At 39.4% G+C, this 22507-nt stretch overlaps 1 protein-coding gene across 2 annotated transcripts in view; it reads left to right on the plus strand.

Annotated features, from left to right (window-relative positions):
• The window catches only part of LOC306851708 (bromodomain and WD repeat-containing protein 3-like), a 28144-nt gene extending 7506 nt beyond the window's left edge, over positions 1 to 20638 (plus strand). Inside the window, exons 10-42 of one of the 2 annotated variants that reach the window (XM_079388145.1) lie at positions 12 to 82; positions 198 to 298; positions 597 to 637; positions 1148 to 1249; positions 1339 to 1492; positions 3785 to 3919; positions 4034 to 4162; positions 4316 to 4541; positions 5465 to 5650; positions 5766 to 5949; positions 7336 to 7426; positions 7504 to 7644; positions 7721 to 7791; positions 10234 to 10453; positions 10717 to 10833; positions 10945 to 11052; positions 11396 to 11520; positions 11624 to 11706; positions 11814 to 11925; positions 12002 to 12063; positions 12255 to 12410; positions 12858 to 12978; positions 13462 to 13587; positions 13671 to 13740; positions 13818 to 13871; positions 14091 to 14216; positions 14794 to 14946; positions 15064 to 15233; positions 15355 to 15497; positions 16058 to 16195; positions 16347 to 16661; positions 16738 to 16875; positions 18117 to 20638. In XM_079388145.1, coding sequence (XP_079244271.1) covers positions 12 to 82; positions 198 to 298; positions 597 to 637; positions 1148 to 1249; positions 1339 to 1492; positions 3785 to 3919; positions 4034 to 4162; positions 4316 to 4541; positions 5465 to 5650; positions 5766 to 5949; positions 7336 to 7426; positions 7504 to 7644; positions 7721 to 7791; positions 10234 to 10453; positions 10717 to 10833; positions 10945 to 11052; positions 11396 to 11520; positions 11624 to 11706; positions 11814 to 11925; positions 12002 to 12063; positions 12255 to 12410; positions 12858 to 12978; positions 13462 to 13587; positions 13671 to 13740; positions 13818 to 13871; positions 14091 to 14216; positions 14794 to 14946; positions 15064 to 15233; positions 15355 to 15497; positions 16058 to 16195; positions 16347 to 16661; positions 16738 to 16875; positions 18117 to 19537 — 5590 coding nt within the window. In that variant the 3' untranslated portion in view covers positions 19538 to 20638. The remainder of the gene's footprint in view (positions 1 to 11; positions 83 to 197; positions 299 to 596; positions 638 to 1147; positions 1250 to 1338; positions 1493 to 3784; positions 3920 to 4033; positions 4163 to 4315; positions 4542 to 5464; positions 5651 to 5765; positions 5950 to 7335; positions 7427 to 7503; positions 7645 to 7720; positions 7792 to 10233; positions 10454 to 10716; positions 10834 to 10944; positions 11053 to 11395; positions 11521 to 11623; positions 11707 to 11813; positions 11926 to 12001; positions 12064 to 12254; positions 12411 to 12857; positions 12979 to 13461; positions 13588 to 13670; positions 13741 to 13817; positions 13872 to 14090; positions 14217 to 14793; positions 14947 to 15063; positions 15234 to 15354; positions 15498 to 16057; positions 16196 to 16346; positions 16662 to 16737; positions 16876 to 18116) is intronic. The other variant, XM_079388146.1, reaches the window with a different exon arrangement.
• Positions 20639 to 22507: the final 1869 nt, after the last annotated feature.

A 22507-nucleotide genomic window follows, 5' to 3' on the forward strand; every position in this document is an offset into this window, starting at 1 on the left:
TTGTTCATCAGCGATCGTCCACACAAATTCACAGAGAGGCCGAGGCCTGGCGTTCAGACTGTCTGCTCTTCCTTCAGCCCTGGTGAGACGACTGAATGTTTGAACTAGAGCTCAAGGGTTTTTCTTTTTCCTTTTGACATGTGTATGTTTATGTAAGGTTTTTTTCAGTGCACATTTTTTTTCTCTCTTTTATACAGGTGGCATGTTCCTTGCAACAGGAAGCACAGATGATGTCATCAGGATATACTACCTGGGCAGTGGCAGTCCAGAAAAACTAGCTGAGCTGGACTCTCACACAGTAAGAGCGCTCCATTTTTAGGAATAGTTGAATAATCAACCAGTTGACCTATCGGTAAGCCCCGCTCCCCTTAGTTACTGTTCCTCCCTCGAACAAACAGAGTTGCAGTGACAGTTGCAGGGAATGTTTCTCTATGGCGCTGAAACCTAAAGATGTCCGAGTTCCGCTCCCCGTGCAACTGATACTCGACTGCCATTGGCTAGTCTGCGTTCAAGGGGAGGGACTAACCGATAGGTCAGTTGTGAGAGAATGTCTCGCATGGTGTGCCATGATTTACAATATTTGGTTTAATTTGTAGGACAAGGTGGACAGCATCCAGTTCTGTCATTCAGGAGAGAGGTAATATTGCTGGTTTACCATAATTTTTTTTTAGTGATTCACTGAGAATTTATTGTGCCAAAACATTTTTAGAGGTACAGAATCATTGACCAAAACAGTGGCATTTAATTAGCGCCTCTCCAATGGCACGTTTTAACAGTGTCAAGTGTTTTTCATGCACACACAAGGCTGTGTGGATGCTAGGGATGGGTTGAGAATGGTGCTGTCAAACGATTAATCACATCCAAAATAAGTTTTACTTATTTACTACAGGAAAGCCATTTAATGTCCATAACATAAATGAACTCTAGAGAGAGTATTTATTACAGGCCTGTTTAAATGCTTATAAATGGAATAGATGTCATTAAACACATGATATAAAAGTACTGCGTTTCAGTTTTGATTATCAAATGAATGATTAATCTAGTTATTAAATAAACTTTTAAAATAAATCTTTTTAAAATAGTTATTTTGGTCTTTTTTTTTTTTTTTATACATCCCAAAATCATTCTTTTAATGTCTCTCTCTTAGATTTGTGAGTGGCAGTCGAGACGGCACTGCTCGTATATGGCAACTGCATCAGAGACATCAATGGAAGAGCATTTTATTGGACATGTCTGCCACTCTTCCAGGGTATGAAAACCCTCTGGAAAACTCAAGCAGATGCTGCATTGACTTTGACTCTATCTGTTAATGAAATTGCCCCTCCTTTGTTACTGTAGGTCTGCACCTTTAACAAAGGATGAAAATTTCTTCAAACCCAAAGTCACCATGGTTTCCTGGGATCGCCACGATAACACAGTCATCACTGCTGTCAACAATCATCTGCTCAAAGTGTGGAATTCCTATACTGGACAGTTGCTGCATATCCTTAAAGTAAGACCACCAGTTGAAGGAAGAGTTCACACAAAAATTGAAAGTTTTTCAAGTGAAGTTCCAGAAGTTCTTCATGTGAAATTCAAAATACAGTAGTCAACATTTGAGGTGGATCAAAAAAGTTGATAAGTTGTCCTAAGACAAGAACGGGTATTGTTTTGGTTTTAGGGCAATTTTGATCCACTTCAAATGTTGACTACTGTATTTCACCTGACCAAACCAAACAGAACCTGTTCAGCGAAATCTTAAGCAACATCAACAATATTAAAGGGGTCATATGACGTTACTTAAAAGAACATTTCATGGTGTAATGCAATGTGTTTGTGGTATAAGGTTAAAAAAACACATTATTTTCCACATACTGTACATTATTGTTGCTCCTCTATGTCCCGCCTTTCTGAAACGTGTTGATTTTTACAAAGCCCATTGTTCTGAGAAGCGAGGCATGCTCTGATTGACCAGCTATCTGGTGCGTTGTGATTGGCCGAATACCTCAAGCGTGTGACAGAAATATTACGCCCTCACCGTATTGTGATGCCCAATAGACAGTAAAACCCATTATAAACGAGGCATTTGTTGCATCCAGTGGAGACATAATTACTGATTATAATGACTTAAACTGTGTTTTTATGTCGCGTTGCATAGTGCCGTGTAAACTAGGGATGCACGGAATCCAGGATTCGGCCGAATCCTGGGCTTTTTGACGGGGTTCGGTTTCGGCCGAACCTTAGATTTATTTTCCACCGAAACCGAACCCTAGACTTGCACTACGACGTCACACGGCCGTTGATTACGTGAAGGTGTTTACATAGGACCCGTTCGAATGTAGTAGGCTGTAAGAATCTGAAAATGGAACTCGTAAGCAAAAAAAGTTTTGTTTGGCAGTATACTTTCAACCAAAAGAAGGCGATTCAAGTCGAGCTTTATGTTCAATTTGCAACGCCAATTTGTCTCGTGGTGGCAAGGACCCTAAGCAGTACACAACATCGCCGATGTTAAAACTAAGGATGCGAGTAGGATTCGGTATTCGGTTTCGGATTCGGCTGAATCTTAAACAGTGGATTCGGTATTCGGCCGAACCCCAAAAATCTGGATTCGGTGCATCCCTAGTGTAAACATTACCATGTCTGCATTTGTGATCGGAGAAACGACAAACAACAAGCACTACTCTACACTTCTCAAAACTCACGTTTGAATTGTCAGTAGCAGAAACATACTTACAGGCTGAGAGTCAGAAGCACCAGACTGTCCTTGTGACGTTGGAAGCTTCATCACTCTGTCTCTAAATGAGCCGTTTTAGGGGGGCGTGGCAGAGTCTTAACTTTTATAAAGAATATATCTTTGGTTTTGAGACTTTAGTCTTTGCAACTTCAGGGATCTATACATGAACAGCTTGTAACACTCCAAAGAGAAAGGAAAACTTGAAATCGCATCATATGACCCCTTTAACAAATTAAATGAAGAAAAAAAAAAAATTGTAGCTTGCCATTTTGAGAAAATTCTTGTCTGTTTTTGTGCAATATATACTTTCAGTGAACAGTTTGATACTGCACTGTCATGTGCTTAGACCAGAGATTAAAGGCACAATATGTAAGATTTTTGATTAAAAATCCAAAAAACACTAGAACAGTGTTATATATTTAGCAGACTTGTGTACTTGCATTATCCCAAATGTTTCGAAGAAAGTTTAAATCCAGAGAAATTAGCAATTTTAACTAGTGTAATGGACCGAGTCTTTGCGTCGCCTGCCAAAGACGTCATACACACTCGATTTCCGGTTTTATTTGTAGAAAACATGGAAACCCCAAAGACGCTTTAGTATGTTATGCATTTTAGAAACAACACTTCAACACTCAAATGCATCTAGTATGATAAAACAGCTCTGCTTTGCCCCACATATGCATGACCTGAAGAAGCGGAATGGGTTGACTGTGGCATAATAAAAGCTCCGATGCTTTCGAGCTGTGCATGGCGCTCGTCCTTCATTAGCAATCGCTCCAGCAGCCTAGTTTCACTTCCATGACTCACAGCCCCACCCTGCTTCATACTACAGTGACCTTAAGTCTTTAATACATTAGCTCATCAATGATAATTTCTGCTCATCGGATTGCATTGGCTGAGACAACAACTCCCATGATTCCACACTCAATCATGGCATCATTAAACTACGCCTTTGTTTCTTGTTTGTTTTAAAAATGCGTCCTCTAGCGGCGAAAACTTGCATATTGTGCCTTTAAAACCTATCTAATGTTATGCTATATGGAGATTAATGCATTTCTCTTCACCTCACAGGGTCATGAGGCTGAGGTGTTTGTTTTGGAGCCGCATCCGTATGACCCTCGCATTATGCTGTCTGCAGGCCATGATGGGAATGTCTTCATATGGGACCTCATCATAGGCACCAAAACCATGCATTATTTTAATATGGTAGAGTATCCCAATGTTCTTTCAGTTTTATTTACAGAACTTAAACATCCGCAACTTTATTACTGTATCAATCATAAACCATGCCCAAAAAAACCTTTTGTTTTTGTGGTAAAGATTGAAGGTCAAGGACATGGTGCTGTATTTGACTGTAAATTCACCACTGATGGGCATCGCTTTGCAATGACGGACTCTCATGGACATCTGGTTATTTTTGGTTTTGGGAGCTCTAAGCCTTATGAGAAGGTTTGTATGATTTCTAAATGAGAAATCTGAAGATGATGATTTGACAATATTTATATATCTGTATTGCATTTAAGACCTCTTGTATAAACAACTCACAAGCTTCTATATATAATTTCTTCATCTGTTAATTTCTTTCTCCAAATTCATCCATAGCTTCCAGACCAGGTGTTTTTCCACACTGACTATCGGCCGCTGATCCGGGACTCCAATGGGTTTGTTCTGGATGAGCAGACCCAGCAGGCCCCACACCTGATGCCTCCTCCCTTCCTGGTGGACGTTGATGGTAACCCTCACCCTCCCAGATTCCAAAGACTGGTCCCAGGAAGAGAAAACATTGCAGATGAGCATCTAGTCCCTCAACTGGGCTACGTCGCTACAAGTACGTCCCTACCCCTGTCATAACATTTTTGTAGATTGTCCCTAGTTCACTGTTGACTGCTCTAATATGATGTGGGGTACATTGTAAACAGAGCACTGAAAAAACTGTTTCAGAACCAGTTCCTTTGTTTAAAAAAACAAATTGTGCATCAAATTGATTTTTTTTTTAATAGCGGAAACTGAAATTTTTGTTTATTTTGTTTTGGTCAAAAGCCAAAACTGAAATAAAACTTTTGAAATTTAATAATCAGTACCCAAATAAAAAGAGTAATTTAAATTGCACACAAGGCAGTTTTATAATAACATTTTAATGATATTATAAAAAAACCTTTTACTGTCATTATCATTGTTAAAAACAATTGTGACTGTAATTGTTTTCATGAAAGATTTACTCAAACATGGATTGCATTAAACAATGAAGATTTCACTATCAGGTTAAGCAAAAATATAATTAGTAAAATGCTCCTCTCTATAGTATTTCTAGTTAACTAACGAGTTTATGGACATTGAATGGCTTTTCTGAGGTAAATGTAAAATTGTTACAACATTAGCTGCTTTCACACATACAGACTTTACTGGTAAATTACCGTAAAGAGATCATGTGTGAACAGGACCTTTTCAAAAATTCCAGTAAATTTGTTCCGGATACTTTTCAGTAAATTGTCCTGTTTCTTTCAACATACCTTCTGATGTTCATTGATGTTTATTTCACGTGCTTTGCACTGCTGTTTGAACAGAGGTAGCAACAGCGATCTGTCACACGAAATTAAAGAGCACCAAAAATCACATTTATTGTTAATTAAAAGCTCAGACTTTTTCATATCAAAAATAACAAAGCACAAAACTTACAGGCACAGGCAACAACAAAAAAAAAACTATGATCATATGGAGTGTTTCTAATTGCGACTTCTAAAAATGTTTCAGGTGATGGTGAGGTCGTGGAACAGGTGATCAGTCAGCAATCTACAGAGAGCGAGGAGGTTCGTCACAGCGCCTTGGATTTTGCCATCCACCAGCTTCAGGAGCACCAGGACAGACGAGTTGTAGCTCAGGCAGAAGGTGGCTTTCCTGCTCCTGCCCGTGTGCCAGAGCCTGGAACTCCCCACAGAGGTGCCTATAAGTTCTCCATTAGCATGTAGTCTTAGAGCGAAACATCCACTTCTGTACATTTGAAGTTGAAGCTCCACAGAGTTTCATCTAATATAGCTGCGATTTGATTACACAGTGTCACTGAACGAGCGAATGGAGGTTCAGTCTCCACCTAATGTGGGTTTACGGCGCAGTGGACAGGTAGAGGGAGTCCGGCAGATGCACCAGAATGCTCCACGCAGTCAGATGGCCACAGAGAGGGACCTTCAGGCCTGGAGACGCAGGGTGGTGGTGCCTGAGCTTACAGCAAGTGGCTACAGGTGAATTTCATCATTTAGATTGCTTCTTTTCCATTAACCTTTTTTAATTTGACAACACTGTGTATGCTGTGTAAAAGAGGCATACGCTCTGATGTTAACAACCCCAACATGAAAAACCAAATCCACTTTCTAACAGTAGGTGGTGCTTCGAGAACGGCAGAAATAATATGGTAACCCCATCAGGGAGAAGGAAGTCAAACAGTATTTACGCTTTAAAACAGTCGTTCAGATTTTTGTTTGCTATAGTGTTTTTCGAACAACACCAAATACTTTTGTTTACATATTATGACATTTTGTTCTTGTCTAAAACACGCCAGATATGATTAAATATAAGATTATTTGCTTTTTTTTTTTTTTAAACATTTAATTACATTGTTTTATTGTATTTAAGTTATTTTTTATAAAAAGTTAAAAAATAAACTTTATGCATTATATGCAACTAATGCAAGTACATTAGTTAAAATTCCTTCAAATAGCTATGATGGTCATGAACTTTGGATTAATATATTTTTTATGTTGCTGAATGTTCTTTAGCTACTTAAACTGGTAAAGTGCCCCTATTATGGGTTACGAAAGGTTCATATTTGGGTTTTGGGAGTCCCTAATGCATGCAAGGTCAAAAACCACTTTCGTTGTCTTATATGCATTTAGTTTTACCTTATTTGCTCAATGACTCCGAAACGATTCGCTCAACGATTCATTGATTCCTCCTTAGCATGACTCTAATCTGTGGTGATTGGTCGATATAATTTCCCTTTCATCATGTCTGTAATGCCTAATAAAGCAGTATTTGTGAACCCAGTGCTGCTTTGTGTACAGTGTTACCAGGGAAACAGATATTTTTACCGCTCCAAAAGCGGCACCTAGTGGCAAAGAATGAATTTGCGTTTTCATTCAGACCAACTAGAAAATCAAGTTTTCCCAGGTCTGGGCGGGCAATATGCTGATGTTTCATGTTGTTTTAAAAACAACTCGTATCGATGATTCAGAGTCGACTTTCTTTTGAGAGACAATAACACGGAGCACTTTCAGATTTAAAACTTTGCAGGATGTTTTCATTCACTTAGAGCCGTGTTACACGCTGCATGAAAGGTCATTTTCAAAAATCCATAATAGGGGCACTTTAATGGAGTTTTGTGTATAGATGTTTATACATTTGTCACTTTATTAATATTAAAATGTAAAATTTGTATGTCATTCGTAATGCCAACTTGTATGTATGTTGTATTGTGAGATAGTAATATCTTTGCTAAGTTGTTGGTTATTGGAAAGTAAACAAGAAAGCTATCAGATGGTCTTCAGATGGTACAGATGAAGTTTAAGCAAAAACTCTGCAGTCTGGATTTACAGAACAAATTTAATTTAATGAATGACTTGTTCATTTAGTGCACAGGAGTCATTCAGAATAGCAAAGGGTGAGGAGGAGGTCACCCTTTACAACACCAAGAGAAGGAGAGTGACCCACACCACCTTCAGGGTAGGGTTCTGCCTCCTTATGAACTGCATTATGGGTATTGATGTCAGCACTCAATAAACATCCTGTTCTGCCCATAGGATGATTCTGATGATGAAGAGCTGGGCATCAAACGTACACAGTCTCGTAAACGGCAAAAGAATCAGGAGCGTAAAGGGAGTCTAGCTGAAGAGTACATCGAGTTCTCATGTGAGGAGGGGGAGGAAACGGCGTCTTCTGAGGTTGAGTGTTTGTTAATTCACTTTTTAAAATACTGTTATGCCATATCATACATGTTAATATGTGTTAATGGTGTAGGGTGAAATCGAGGGAGGTGACGTTGATTCATCTGTTGAGGATGAAGAGGAATGGAGGAGTGATAGCTCAAGGTATTTATTCTGCCACTGTAGTAATTTTAAAAAGGAAGTGTGTAATATCTTCCACTAGTGACACCAAATGGAATTGCAATTTGTTTCCAATAATAATGCACCGTAAAGCTAATTAAAATGAAAGTAGAAATGTTCAGTTGTAATTTTTTTTTTTTTTTTTACTCAAATCATTGCAAACAGTAACTTAATATTTATGACCTGTTGATAATTTATCACTTTGATAATCTTATATCTCTGTTAGCATCATAGGTGAAGCCCTTCATTATATGATATACAGTGCCCTCCAAAAGTATTGGAACAGTAAAGACAAAATTGCTCTGTTGGCTGTGGAGTCAAGACATTTACAAATATGATTAAAAGATGAATATGAGACAAAACTACAGAATGTCCCATTTTATTATTGGGTGATTCAATACATAGATGTTTTACCAGCTAAGAAGTTCAGCACTTTTAGAGTTTCATCCCTCTATCTGATGTGAGCATAAGTATTGGAGCAGTTGCCTCTCAGGTCTTTCTAAGTGATCAGCTGTGTCCTGTTGCATTAATTCTTCAGATATTAAAAGCAGGGAATGTGTCGTATCAGTTATATCCATTACTTCTGTATTCTGAATCTTGCATTCGATGATGACACACACAAACCAGGATGAAGATGAGGGAGCTGACTTTGAGAGAAAAGGAAGAAATTTGGATGCTAAAAGAAAAGAGGAAGTCAGTTAGAGCTCTAGCAAAAACAAAGGTCATGGAGGAATCAAGAGTTTGGAAACCACCAGCAACCAACAACGACCTGATCGGCTGAGAAAACAACAGTAGTTGATGACAGACAAATCATAAAAGCTGTGAAAATGAATCCTAAAAGACGTGTCTGTAAAATCACCAACAACTTCCAGAAAGCTGGGGTGATGCTCTGACAATCTACTGTCCTCAGGAGACTTTGACACAGAATTACAGATGCTACACAGCAAGATGCAAACCTCTGACCAGCACCAAAAATAGAAAGGCAAGATTAGAGTTTGCAAAAAAGCACAAAGGTGAGCCAGAAGAGTTTTGGAACTGTGTTTATGGACCGAAGAGACAAAGATGAGCCTTCATCTAAGTGATGGGAAAGCAAAAATGTGGAGAAAAAAAGGGAACTGCAAAAGATCCCAAGCATCCAGCCTCATCTGTAAAGCATGGTGGAGGTGGTGTCATGGCATGGGCATGCATGGCTGTCTCTGGAACAGGCCCTCTCAACTTTACTGATGACTTAATGTATGATGACAGTAGCAGAATGAATTTGGAAGGGTACAAAACATCTTGCCTACCAATATTCAAGAAAATGCCACCAGATTCATTGGGAAGTGCTTCATATTGCATCAGGACAATGACCCAAAGAAATGGAAAGTCTTAAGATTGCCCAAGTCAATCTCCAGATTTAAATCTGATTGAACATGAATTTCAGCAGCTGAAGAGGAGAGTAAAGGCAGAAACTCCCCAAAACAAGCAACAATTGGAACTGGCTGCATTAAAGGCTGGGAAAAGTATTTCAAAGGATGAGAGCAAGAGTCTGGTGATGTCTTTGGGTCACAGACTCACTGCTGTGATTGTGTGCAAGGGATCTGCAACTAAATAATAGCTTTTAATCTTTTATATCTGCCTTATGTTCAACTGTCCCAATACTTATGGAGGGGACTGTATATTTATGTTTATTTTGTAATATTCACATAATTCCAAGCATTTTGCAAGGCTTCATGAATATTGAGATTTGGAGAAAAGTATTATTGCATAATGAAATACAATACTTATTTGGATATTATTATTATTATTATTATTATTAATAATAATAATATATGCTGGTGTGTTGTTCCAACAGTGATTATAAACTGAAATTAAATTCAGTCCACCTTTTTAAAGTATGAATGTAAAATCAGGACTTTGGGTCTGTCATTATTTCGAAACGGTTCACTTGGAAACTGTTGTTATTTCTGGAATTCTGTTTGGTCCTGCTCGTAACGCAGAAATTATAAGCTACACCTTTAAAGTGTTAAAGGTATACTTCACCCGAAAATGAAAATATTGTCATTAATTACTCACCCTCATGTCCAAACCCGTAAGACCTTCGTTCATCTTCGAAACACAAATTAAGATATTTTTGAAACACGAGAGCTCTCTGACCCTGCATAGACAGTAAAAGTCCTACCAGGTTCAAGGTCCAGAAAGGTACCAAGAACATCGACAAAATGCTGTCTATGGAGGGTCAGAAAGCTCTTGGATTTCATCAAAAATGTCTTCCATTTGTGTTCTGAAGATGAACAAAGACCTTACGGGCTTGGAACGACATGGTGAATTAAAAACAAACATTTGTGGGTAAACTATCGCTTTAAGTCTTTATTATAGTTTTTTGTGTTGTCATCTCTAACTTGTTCATGAGGAAATATTTACATGTCTCTTTGTTCATAATTAAAGTCACTCGTCCAGTGATTATTCCGACTGGATGGCAGATGCAGGAATAAATTTGCGACCAACTGCGTCTCCATCTCGTCGACGCGCGAGGCGCAGGATCAGTAGCTCTGAGGAAGAGGATGAGGAAGACGAAGATGTAGCAGATGAGGAGCAAACCATTGATGAAGAGGAACAGGTGTCTTCACCTCGAAAGCACAAAAACCCCAAAATCAAAACACCAAAGGTGTACAACACAGCCATTACTGTCACTATTACAAATTCTTATATGGTCCTTTTTAAAGTTTATCACCTTGGTACTTTAGTACCAAGGTGATGACCCCTCCTTGCCCCAGTTTTGGTTTCCTCAAATTCCTAGTTGTAACTCTGGAGAGACATGTTTATTATTGGCTAGCACTTAATTTAGGCCTGTGTTGGATGGTTTTGGAAAAAAGTTTTTAAAAACTATGGGAGTTTTAATGCCCTTTTTTATAAATTTGTTGTCCTTAGCAACCAAAACCGAGACCACCCGTTAATAGAGAGATCTCAAATGAGTTCCGTCCCTCAGCATGGATTACTGACGTCATTCCCCGAAAGTCCCCCTTCGTCCCTCAAATGGGAGACGAGGTACAGAATAAGTTTTCTTTAATCTCATCTGTTTTAATGTACAGCTAATTCATGTCTAAATCGGATAAAAAGCCTTTTTTTAATGTATATTTATTTTGAATCTGTCCACAGGTCATCTATTTTCGTCAGGGTCATGAGGCATATGTGGATGCAGTCTGCAGGACTAACCTGTACCCCATTAACCCAGACAGACAGCCATGGAAGAAGATGGCGTTAAGAGTAAGATCAAAAGAATCCTGGGATTATTTTTCTAGACAGAGTTGATTTTATCAGATGCATCCCTTCGTAAGTGCTTTGCAAAACTTTGCATTGATCTAATCTTAACAGTATGCATATATACATTGGTAACTAAACTAATACCAGTCATGATCTGAAATGCATGAGTTTATCATCAAAATGATCTGTACCTCCCAGAAGTGTCTCACATGATTAAGTTCCCATACACTTGTGTTTGATGTATTTCACCTTGAACATGCTTTTAAACAATACATGCAACTTGCCTAGCTTTTAATGTTTTCAGCATGTCTGGCTTTGAAAATCATAAATCATTTGTTTTTACCAGGACCAAGAGTTTGTAAAAATAACAGGGATCAAGTATGAAGTGTGCCCTCCAACCCTGTGCTGTCTGAAACTGACCCTGATTGACCCTGGAACAGGCAAAATAACAGACCGATCCTTTTCAATAAAGTAAGCTGGCAAGATATGAGTTGAAATTTCAATTATATTGGCATCGATGCGTCTTGGTGTAGATTAAGCAAAAGTGCATGTTTTGGTGCCATTTTTTCCTTAGATATCATGATATGCCGGATGTAATTGATTTTCTGGTGCTGCGTCAAAGCTACGATGAGGCACGCAACAGAGTGTGGACATCGAGTAAGTTTGGAGTCATGACCTGAGAACAGAGTCGATCGAGTTTATTTTGGTAGCCTGCAACGTATCGAGTCACGTCTGTCCTGGTTTTCACGCTTCGTTTTCTGCAGGTGATCGGTTTCGCTCTGTGATCGATGACGCCTGGTGGTTTGGGTCCATAGTTTGTCAGGAACCATATCAGTCCGAATATCCCGACAGCCTATTTCAGTGCTTCAAAGTCAAGTAAGCCCAAACTGAATTATTGGATGGTGTACTCTCTAGTCCTTTGGCAGTGGTTTTTAACTTCATGTTTTTGCAGGTGGGACAATGGTGAGATAGAAAAGCTGAGTCCATGGGACGTGGAGGCTATCCCTGAAAACGGTACTTCTGACCGCTAGAGCATTATCTTATACCAGATACACAATGTATGTTTCTTTCAGTGCTCCCCCAAAGTTGAGATGAATTTGCATATCTTTGCACTAAATATTCAGACTTTGTATGTTTACTCCATTTCTAACAGAAAGGTACTTCGTCGTTGTGGTTTATTTATTGGTTTATTTGGGTTTCTGTAGCTGAGCAGCCGGAGTCGGAGAGTGCAGGAGTGCCGGTGACAGATGAGGAGATGATCGATATCCTGTATAAACCTCAGGGGGGTGAATGGGGGGACAAGGGTCGAGACCAAGAGAGTGCACGCATTGTTGCAGGCATAGAACAGCTTGTGACTGTGGGTGCGTTATCCTATTTTATCCTTTTTTTTTTGTCATTTAAGCAATTCAAATTTTGATGAACTACTTGGGCTAGTGATGGTTAATCCAAAAATGAAAATCATAATCTTTTACTTAGCCTAATGGCGTTCCAATCCCTTGACTCAAATTATTTTTTTAGCAAGTTTTAAAAGCTTCAAAAAGTTTATAAGGAGATTTGTCAAAGTATAAATTTAGCAGGTTTTTATTTATTTATTTTTTGGATTATGTAGACTTTCATTGTGTGGACAAAATTGAAAATGAAAAATATCTTCAATTGTGTTCTAAAGATCAATGATGGACTCTTCTGGGTTTGGAACGACATGAGTGTGACTAAATAATGGCAGAAAATGTCACTTTTCTGTAAACTAACCCTTTAACTGTGACCCTCTGGTGTATGAAGTGAATGTGAATTTCTGTTCTTTTCAACAGATATCGTAGCACCTTTCTCTGGTCCGGTGGACCTCACTCAGTATCCAACATATTGTGCTGTCATTGCATATCCCACCGACCTTAACACCATCAAACTGCGGCTCAAGCACAACTTCTACAGGTTTGTAGCTTAATGGGTGCAGTCCACCTAAAAATAAAAATTGTCACCATTCACTCATCCCCGTAACATTTCTAAACCCATATGAAAAATAATCTAAATGAATTGAGTGGTTTAATCCAGGCTTGCTGAAGAGACACTTTATATGAACAGATTTAATTTAGGCTTTTATTCATTAACTTTGATCAATGCACGTACATAGAGCATGTCAAATATTGTCACCTGCAGCTTGACTATACTTGCTTGACATGCAAGGTCTTTGTAGAAGCTTAAACGTGTGTGCATGTTAACTCCATTGGACTCATTGGATTTTTTTTTACAAAAAGAGCAGTTTGACCTTTCTTCAAAATACCTTATGTCCCACCGAAGGAAAGTGGAATGAGTCTGAATGAATGACAGTTTGAATGTTTAATTTTTTTGTTTTAGTGTTTCATGTCATTAGTGTATGTCTACTTTTAGTGTTTTAACATGTCTTGGCTTTTTTAGGAGACTGTCTGCATTGATCTGGGATGTGAAACACATTGAACAAAATGCCAAGACTTTTAATGAGCCCCGTAGCAAGATTGCACAGTCGGCAAAAATCATAACAAATGTTCTTCTGAAGTTCATAAGGTTGGTCTTTAGGGAAGATCCATTTGTGATATTTATGTTTTGTTCAGTAATTTAACTTTTTTTTTTCTCCCTGGTGGCCACAGTAAACCTCACTGTACAGATATTATGGAGATCTACAATGCCATTGAAAACATGGAGTACTCTGACGATGAGGTGAGTGTATTTGTTTCACCTGTGTTTTATTTGCCTTTTCTGTAAAACATGAGATTGATTCAGATTGTGGCTTTTAGGACATGGATGACATTGATGCACCTGGAACCTCTGCAGGACAAAGACTTCGCCAGGTATTAAATGCATATAACTGTACACTGTACTGTAATCCCAATTTTTGGGTGGAATGAGAGTATATACTGCACATTGGTAGATCATGTTACACTCTTGATTATCCTACTATATCTGCCCTTTGATTTTAAAAATTCCATCACTAAACTGAAAACAAGAAGTTTGTTCAGATGGAAAAATAAGTGCATTTAAGATGCTGTTTTGTGTCTTGATTTCGTCAGCCATCACTGGAGGTTGTGCAGGACAGGGATGCATGGAAGGACCACTGCAAACGTTTGCTGGACTACATGTTTGAGTGCGAGGATTCAGAGCCGTTCCGGAATCCTGTAGATCAGAGAGAATATCCTGTGAGTCAAAAAAAAAAACAATCAATAGAATCATGTTAGGAAAGTGGTTATCTGTCTTAACGGTGCTGTATGCAAGTTTTTGACTCTACTAAAGCATATAAATACCATAATATGTTTGCAGATATTTAAGAAACATGCCAAGTTAACATGTTTATCTTAAAAACAATGCTACAGTCAGTTATTCTCCTTTGAAAATGTGCGTTCCGGGCTGGAATGACAGTCTCTATTTTGGTTTGTGAAGCCTGCCCACTGCCAGTTTACCCAATTGTATTGGCATGCCGGGTTGCCAGTTGGTGGAAAACATGGCGTGTTTCATGTCATTCATCGTCATGTGTGCTCATTCATGTTGGTGTCCTTAATCTGGCAACCTGTGTGTGAGTCAAGTCTGAGGAGGAGGGGCCGGGTGAAAAAAAACGTCTCCAATATTTTGAATTTGGACTGCAATACCTAGTTCAACAGCTAGGTGTCAATCCTACATACAGCACCTTTAATCTGGAGATGTGGATCTGATTTAAAGGTGGGATCAAGCATTGTCAGTAGAAGCCGGAATTTAAATGTGTCCTCTTTGTGTCTCCAGGATTACTGTAATATTATCGACACCCCTATGGACCTTGGAACAGTGCGGCAAACTCTTGAAGAAGACCGTTATGAAAATCCCATAGACCTTTGCAAGGACACCAGGCTTATTTTTGCCAATGCTAAAGCCTACACGCCAAGCAAACGGTCAAAGGTAATGCATTAATGTCTTGGATAATCGTTTTCTTTTTCTGCCTTTTCTTCTTTCTGCTTGCCTTTTTGCTTAATTCTTGAAGACGCATTAATGTTCTTGCACTATTTGTTTTGACAGATTTACAGTATGACTTTGCGACTGTCAGCGTTTTTCGAGGAGAGTATACGGAAAATCATTTCAGACTATAAGACTGCCATCAAAAGTAGCTTGAAGCTGCGACGCAGTCAAAGATTCAGGAAGAAATTACAACATCAGGAGTCGGCTCCTTTCAGCCAAGGATCCACACGGTAAGCGGATCACCCTGCCATGTTTATGCTGCTGGCTCTTATTTTTCTTCCTTTTTTTTTCTTCTGAATTGTTTGCATTCAGAAAACAAACCTGTCTCTTTTTTCCCCCTCTTGACCCTAGTCAAAAGAGGGCTACTATAAAAACTCAGGAAAACACAGAACAGTCTACAGCCAAATCTACTTCAGCCAAAGTGTCTGGACCAGAGCGCCGCAGAGTCAATGAGGCCAAGGATACCTTCAGACGGAGTTGCTCATCTTCATCCGGTAAGACGGATAACTCATGAAAATGATTTGTTTCTGGTATTAATATATAAGGCACTCTGTTGCAACAACACCTGTGTACAGGTTAGTTAAATTGAAAATTTAAATCTTTTATTTTTAAGTGAACTGCCCATTCACATGAAGAGGTGGAATTTTTGTGGAATTTTCAAAAAAAATAAATGAAGGACACAAAGCATTAAGTGTTTTTATGAGCAGACTTGAGACTGCATTATTCACTGACAGTCTTCCCCTCCAATGAGTTGTAAACTCTACAACCACTCGAAAACCAGATCAGTACGAGTTGTGAGTGAATAATTCAGCCTGGTTTTATGAACTGGATCCACTACTTCCACCAATGGTTGTTCCTGTTGAATGCACATTGCTTTAATGCGCTCCATTCTTTAGAAACCCACTAGGTGGAGCCGTTTATCCATTGACCAGATGTTATAGACAATAAATAAGAAAAAAATACTGTTAAAATTGATTCCTTCTATAACATGGGACTTTCAGAAACTCTGGAATTGCCGTCAGGTGCTAAAGACAGTTTGTGCTTTTGATAATAGGGTCTGATCATGACAGCAAACAATCTCCGAGTCAGTCAGAAGAGGATGAGGAACGTTCATCCTTATCTCGTGTCTTCAGACGAGAGACTAGAGCCACAAGAAGAGCTGCACAGAATAATGGAGCAAAACGCAGACATGGTGGGATCCTTTAGACAAACTGTTAAACAAACCCTGTGTGTCATTGTGTGCGGTTGAGTAGAAATTTCAAGCACATACAGCTAGTGGAAAATGACACGCACTTATTTTGACAATAACAACTTGCCTGTAAAATTTGCCTTGTGTGTCTTAGAGGGCCATGCCAAGATGAACGGGCACAGCAGGTTACACGAGCGTCAGAGACCACGACCCTGCAGCGATTCTGACCAAGAGCCTTCGCAAGGCTCTGACGCCTCGGAGAACGAGTCGTCATCATCTGTCAGTCGCCGGCCGAGGGCTCGCAAGACCGCCATGGCAGCAGTTAATAAGATGAAACTCATGGATACCCTGGAAGACGACGAAGGCTCGGACGAAGAGGGGCGCGGAGGCAGCACCCGACCTGCGACCCGTGCTAGTAAACGTTCTGCTGTCATTCAGAGCAGTTCTGATTCAGAAGAAGAGGAAGAAGGTATAGACATCTGCATAGCTTAAGGTCCTTGCACATTGTACATTCCCTCCTTTTATTGTTATTGTTCTTCTCACAGAGTCAAATGAAAGTGACGTTTCAGCCAGTGAAGAAGAGAAAAGTGATGGCAGCGCAGACAGTGATTTATCTTCTCAAAGCAAAGCGGAGAGTAGAACTGCTGGGTGCAGACCATCTAGAAGATCAGCAGAAGAAAAGGGTGAGTTTGGTAGATACCTTGAGCTCTGTAATCAGCATGAAATCCAGATTTTATTCATCTGCACATTCCTGGTTTTGCACAATTTGTTATCAAGCATTCTATTACAAAGAAAGTCTGTCATCTTAATGATAATAACCCATTAAAGGGTTAGTTCACCCAAAAATTTAAATTAGCCTGTGTGTTTTACTCACTCTCGAGGCATCCTAGGTGTATATGGCTTTCTTCTTTCAGACGAATCCAATCAGAGTTGTATTAAAAATTGTCCTGGCTATTCCAAGTGTTATCATTGCGGTGGGTGGGTGTTTCTTTTTAACAGTCCAAAACATGTTAAACCATGCGCATCCATAAAAAAACGTGCCTCACACGGCTCCGCGCACGCTCCACTTCTTCAGTTCTCATACAGCGCACGATCAGTTCTCAGTGCTCAAATACACACGCAGCAGTCCAAATGTCTATCGTGTAGAGTATATCACGTAAATGCAGTCAGTTATGGCTTAAGTGAACGTAAACAGATGGGTGAAAACCAAATGTGTGTGAGTATTACATGCATCCGTCTTAAATGGACAGCATTCCTAATTAAATACATATCTGTGTCATTTAATTTTAACCAACAAAAGATGTTAAATAAATGTATACTTAAGTAAACCTGCTGTATCTGAAAAACGAGTTTAATTTGTATCTCTACCAAAAAATTTATTTATTCCAGTTTTTCCCAAATTCAGTCCTTGATTCAAATTTCTCATAAGCTTAATTGATTTGCTATAAAGAGACAAGAATTAATGACTGTTTTGGTTTGAAGACTACATATAAAACAGCTACCAAAATAAATGTTGGTAACTGCAGTTTAACTAAAAGTAGTGACTAAACGTTGACACAAATACAATGACTTTTCGACGACTATGAAAGGCTCAAATGATTAAGTCTTTACCTTGAGACGAAAATGCTTAATAGTCTAAGACTAAATCAAAAATGCCTGCCAAAATTAAGTCATATGCACCTTGGATACCTCGAGGGTGAGTAAAACACAGCCTAGTTTTCATTTTTGGGTGAACTAACCCTTTAAAAACATGCTCAGCTTGTTCAGGCTCAAACAAAAATAGCCTGATTGCTAGGACAAAAGTTTAACCTCCTTTGCACAATCCAGTCAGTTCCTCTACAAAAGGAAGTATGGGCCTGTAACTTTAAACATTAATGGGTCACTGACACTAAAGAGAGGTTCATTTCTGTATTTCTATTTTTAGAAACGTCTCCTTTCGTTAACGGACACAGCACCAAACGGCAACGAGTGGAAAGTGAGGACAACACAGATGATGGGGAGAGTCAGAACGAAAGTGTAAACCGGGAGTCGGACGAGGATCTCGTTGTCAGGCGGAAGTCCACCAGGAAGACCGCAAAAGCCGCTGTCACTAAAATAAAAAAGTTGAATGACACTGATGCTGAAGAAGAGAATTGCTCCAGAGACCGACGTCAGAAAAATCGGCCAAGCAAGCAGGATTCTGAAAGGAGTTCTGATGAGGATGTAGAGGTGCCCAAAACTCAAAAGCACCCTTATCAAAACGGAAGGAAGGTGGATGCAAAAGAGCTGAAGAGGAGTAAAGCACCATCAGAAAGCCAAGAACAAGCTTCTGCCACAAAACAGCAAGTTACCCGCAAAAAAACCTCAACCACAGATGCATTAACATCAACCACCCAGGACTCCGAGGAGCTCAGTGAAGTTTCAGAAAAATCTGTTGCTCGCAGGAAGAGAATTAAATCAGAAGACGAAGAAAATCAAAGTGATGGGGTAGAAAGAAGGTCGCTCAGAAACAGAAAATATGCATCCAGTGCTCGCAAAAAGAAGCTTAAGGCAATGTCGGAGGCCTCCAGTTCGCAAAGTGAAGCGGAGGTAGACCGAAGACAGAGGAAAAAGGAGGATACTTCCTCTGATGAATGGCAAAAGGGCGACGCATCGGACAAAAAGGCACATCCGAGGAGGAAGCCTTGCCTTAAAGTTGCATCCAAAGGAATCTCTCTTAGAACTCTTCCCAAGAAGAGCTACATTATGGAGGACTCGGATGAAGAATTCAGTCCTGAGATGGAGATGCAATCAAAGAACGGAAAGAGCAAGGAGCGGGCCAACTCCCGGGCAAGAAAACCACCAGGTGGTAACTCCAAAAGAAAACGTAGTGGCTCCTCCGAGTCTGAAGACGCAGACAACAAACGTAGTAGGACCAGTGATGAAAACGAGGGCATGACACCTCAAAGAAAGCATGCGAAACGCTACAAGCGCTTAAGGGGCTCGACGGACTCCGAGAGTGACTCCGAAACTAGGTGCAAATCTGAGAATGGTCGGGAGCGACGGTCTCAGGAGAAGCTTCCCAAGGCGACCCGGCAACGACGGAAGCAAAGCGAAAGCAACGAGGATGCCAGCGATGGTGATGATGGAAGCGACTCTGAGAGCGAAGAGTCTGGGGAGTCTGAATCAGATGCCAGCTCTTGTTCACAGAGCAGTCCAAAGAGACGGCTGAGGGACCGCGGCCGAGGAGCCGCACAGTCCAGGAAACCCCAGAGGAGTGTTTCCGATGAGGATAGTGACGTGTCATTTGGGAAACCTCAACGGGCCACACGCATCCGGACCAGAAACAGAGGCAAACGGACTGTGAATTACCAAGACAGCGAATGAAGGACTTGACAGTTGAGCCATGCAAGAGACACTAACTGGAGACCTTGAAGACACACTTGATTGTCCCAACATAAAAACAATGGTAGTAGCACTGGAGTCCTCAACATACTGTGAATCAGTTTCATTCAGGGATATTTATGTTTTCTATGAAAAAAAAAAAAGAAAATAAAAATCAGAAATGAATTCTAAATGAGATGTATTTGATCTACTGGTTTGGCTATTCAAACCTGCCCCACTCTGTGATTCGGCCAACAGGAAAGACTGCATAGAGAAGCATTGTTTGCTTGGGTGCTATCCTAATATACCTCCGGTTTAATCGAGCAGATTTGCTGGCTTGCACTAAAAGACACACTGTAATGAGGTATTTTATACACTAGTTCTGCATTAGAAACTCAGGGGTCAACTACGTTTACCATATTCTCAAACTTGCATATGTTTCTTGTTTCAGTTTTTAGCTCTCAGATTCTAGTGTCATATTTTCGACATGAGCATTTAGGTCCAAAAACACTTTATGAAAACGAACAAGTCGTCTTTGACTCTGACACACAAGTTCTGTATCGTCACTGTTAAATGTACAAATGTGTTTCTTCCTGTCATCTGTCACCTTTTGGTTCGTCTTTGGTTTTCTTTGACCATATTTCCAGGTTTTTGAGAGTCGGTTTGTAGCAAAGCATTGTATATTTAAATTCCTTTGTCAAGCATTACTTTTTTTTTTTTTCTCTTTTTTTGTATTCAAATGAGATGAATTGCCATGCCATTAACTATTAATTGGTACCTGTTTGCCAAGTACAGTAAATCAAATGAGTACTTTCAGCAAAGTACTGTGATTTCTCATATTGGGAAGACGTTTTAGTGATCTGTGTTGCATACTTTCAGTATTAATTCCTTTTCAGACTTAACTTATGAACAGCAATTAACTTTTGTATGCAGTCTTTGAATTGTGCATCGCCGTTTATGTAATGCAGTTGTTATTTGGCATTTTGCTTGGTGTCTTTTTCATAAGAGCTTCTTTAATACAAGTTTCACTGAGGATGATAAGCCTGTTGGCCGCTTAAGTGAGAGAGGGAAGACTTCCTATGAATAAAGTACTGTTTCAGGTTGGGATTGGAATTTGTTTTTCTTAACTCGTTTGCTTGAGAAATAAGCTGATACAGGACAAATCAAAGACAAATCTCACGTTTCATTTCATTTTTTTAACTACTTACATAGGCCTAAATCTAATTTGATTTGCAATTTGTCCGGATGTGAGCATGTGGCCGATGCTTGTGAATCAATGATACTGCAAATATAATAAGATTTTAAACCTACTAAAAGTCTACTTTTCAAAAATGTAAAAGTACTTTTAGGGTAGCTGTTTACTCATACACATGCCACCTGAAGCTCAGGATAAGGTCACTTATGATATAATGATAAGGATCCAAAAGAAAGGGAAAAATCTGACCGATTTTTATTTAAAGCTGTAGTCCATAAGTTTTGCCTCTTTGTCGCCATCTCTGTTTGAAACCTGCAATTGCAGTTTTTGAAGAATTATTTATTTTTAATTGCTTTTGTTTTTTAATGTGGGTTGTTCGAAATGGCATGCTTACTACCCAGTACACAGTGCATGCTGCCTACTATTTTTTTTATAAAGAATAGTGTGTGAAACGGTAAGCAACAAATGTTTCAGAGTAGTATGCTTAAGTGTTGGCACATGACAAACACCGCATTAATTCAGCACAGCTGTCAAGGCGGTTACCTTATGAACAAATGTGCTAACCGTTCTTTTTACAAAGGCTTGTTAAGGCTTCATACTAGTAAACAATGCTATTTTGTCCAATTTAGCTCATTTCATAATTGATGAACTTTACAAATTGGACAGAACTGAATCAACACTGAGCTGTATTTAACTGAACTATGATATTTTTGGTAGTTACACTAAGTGGGAAAAGCGATATGTGACCCTGGACCACAAAACCAGTCTTAAGTGTACATTTTTCGAAATTGAGATTTATACATCAATGGAAAGCTTATTTATTCAGCTTTGTATGGTTGTCATACAAATGGCTTTGTCATAACGTATAGTTCGATAGGATAGGACAATATTTGGCCAAGATGCAACTATTTGAAAATCTGGAATCTGAGGGTGCAAAAATATATATATATATTGAGAAAATCGCCTTTAAAGTTGTCCAAATGAAGTTCTTAGCAATGCATATTACTAATCAAAAATTAAGCTTTGATACATTCATGGTAATAAATTTACACACTATCTTCATGGAATATGATCTTAATATCCTAATGACTTTTAGCATAAAGGAAAAATGGATAATTTTGACCCATACAATGTATTTTTGGCTATTGCTACAAATATAACCCAGCGACTTAAGACTGGTTTGTGGTCCAGGGTCACATATATTCTAGTTAGTGCAAATAATTAGGGCCCGAGCACCGATGGTGTGATACTGTAATTCACATAAACCTTGACCCCTCTCTCAAATCAAGCCATTCTCAGATGCCTGTCTGTGTGGCCCCTCCCATGATTGTTGATACGTGTTGAGCGTTTTACCTGAGTGAGCTGTAGACAGTCCACCATTGTTTCAATGCTGAAGCAGATGTAAAGAATGGCTCCTAAGCGATTGAGGTGTTTTGTTGTTGGATGTAATAATGAACATCGCAGTCGTCATTTACTCCAGACATCTGAGCCGCTGAAGACTCAGTGGATTACCTTTGTTTTTGAAGGGAATGCATCCCTGATCTGCCTAAATGCATCTAACTTTGCGCAAAACATTCGTGAAGTGAGTATAAGGTTATTTTATGAATCTTTGCAAAATCGCCTTTCCTAATAATGTGCTAGTTAGCAAGGTTCGTGGCTAAAGTAAACAATACTGCTCGTCACCCCACAGAAGAGAGGGGCGGGGTCGGGAGAGCTCATTAGCATTTAAAGGAACAAGCACTAAAACGGCGTGCTGAAAACAGAGCTGATTTTGACAG

This window comes from Barbus barbus (assembly GCF_936440315.1).
Source record: "Barbus barbus genome assembly, chromosome: 31".
NCBI classification, from domain to species: Eukaryota; Metazoa; Chordata; class Actinopteri; order Cypriniformes; family Cyprinidae; genus Barbus; species Barbus barbus.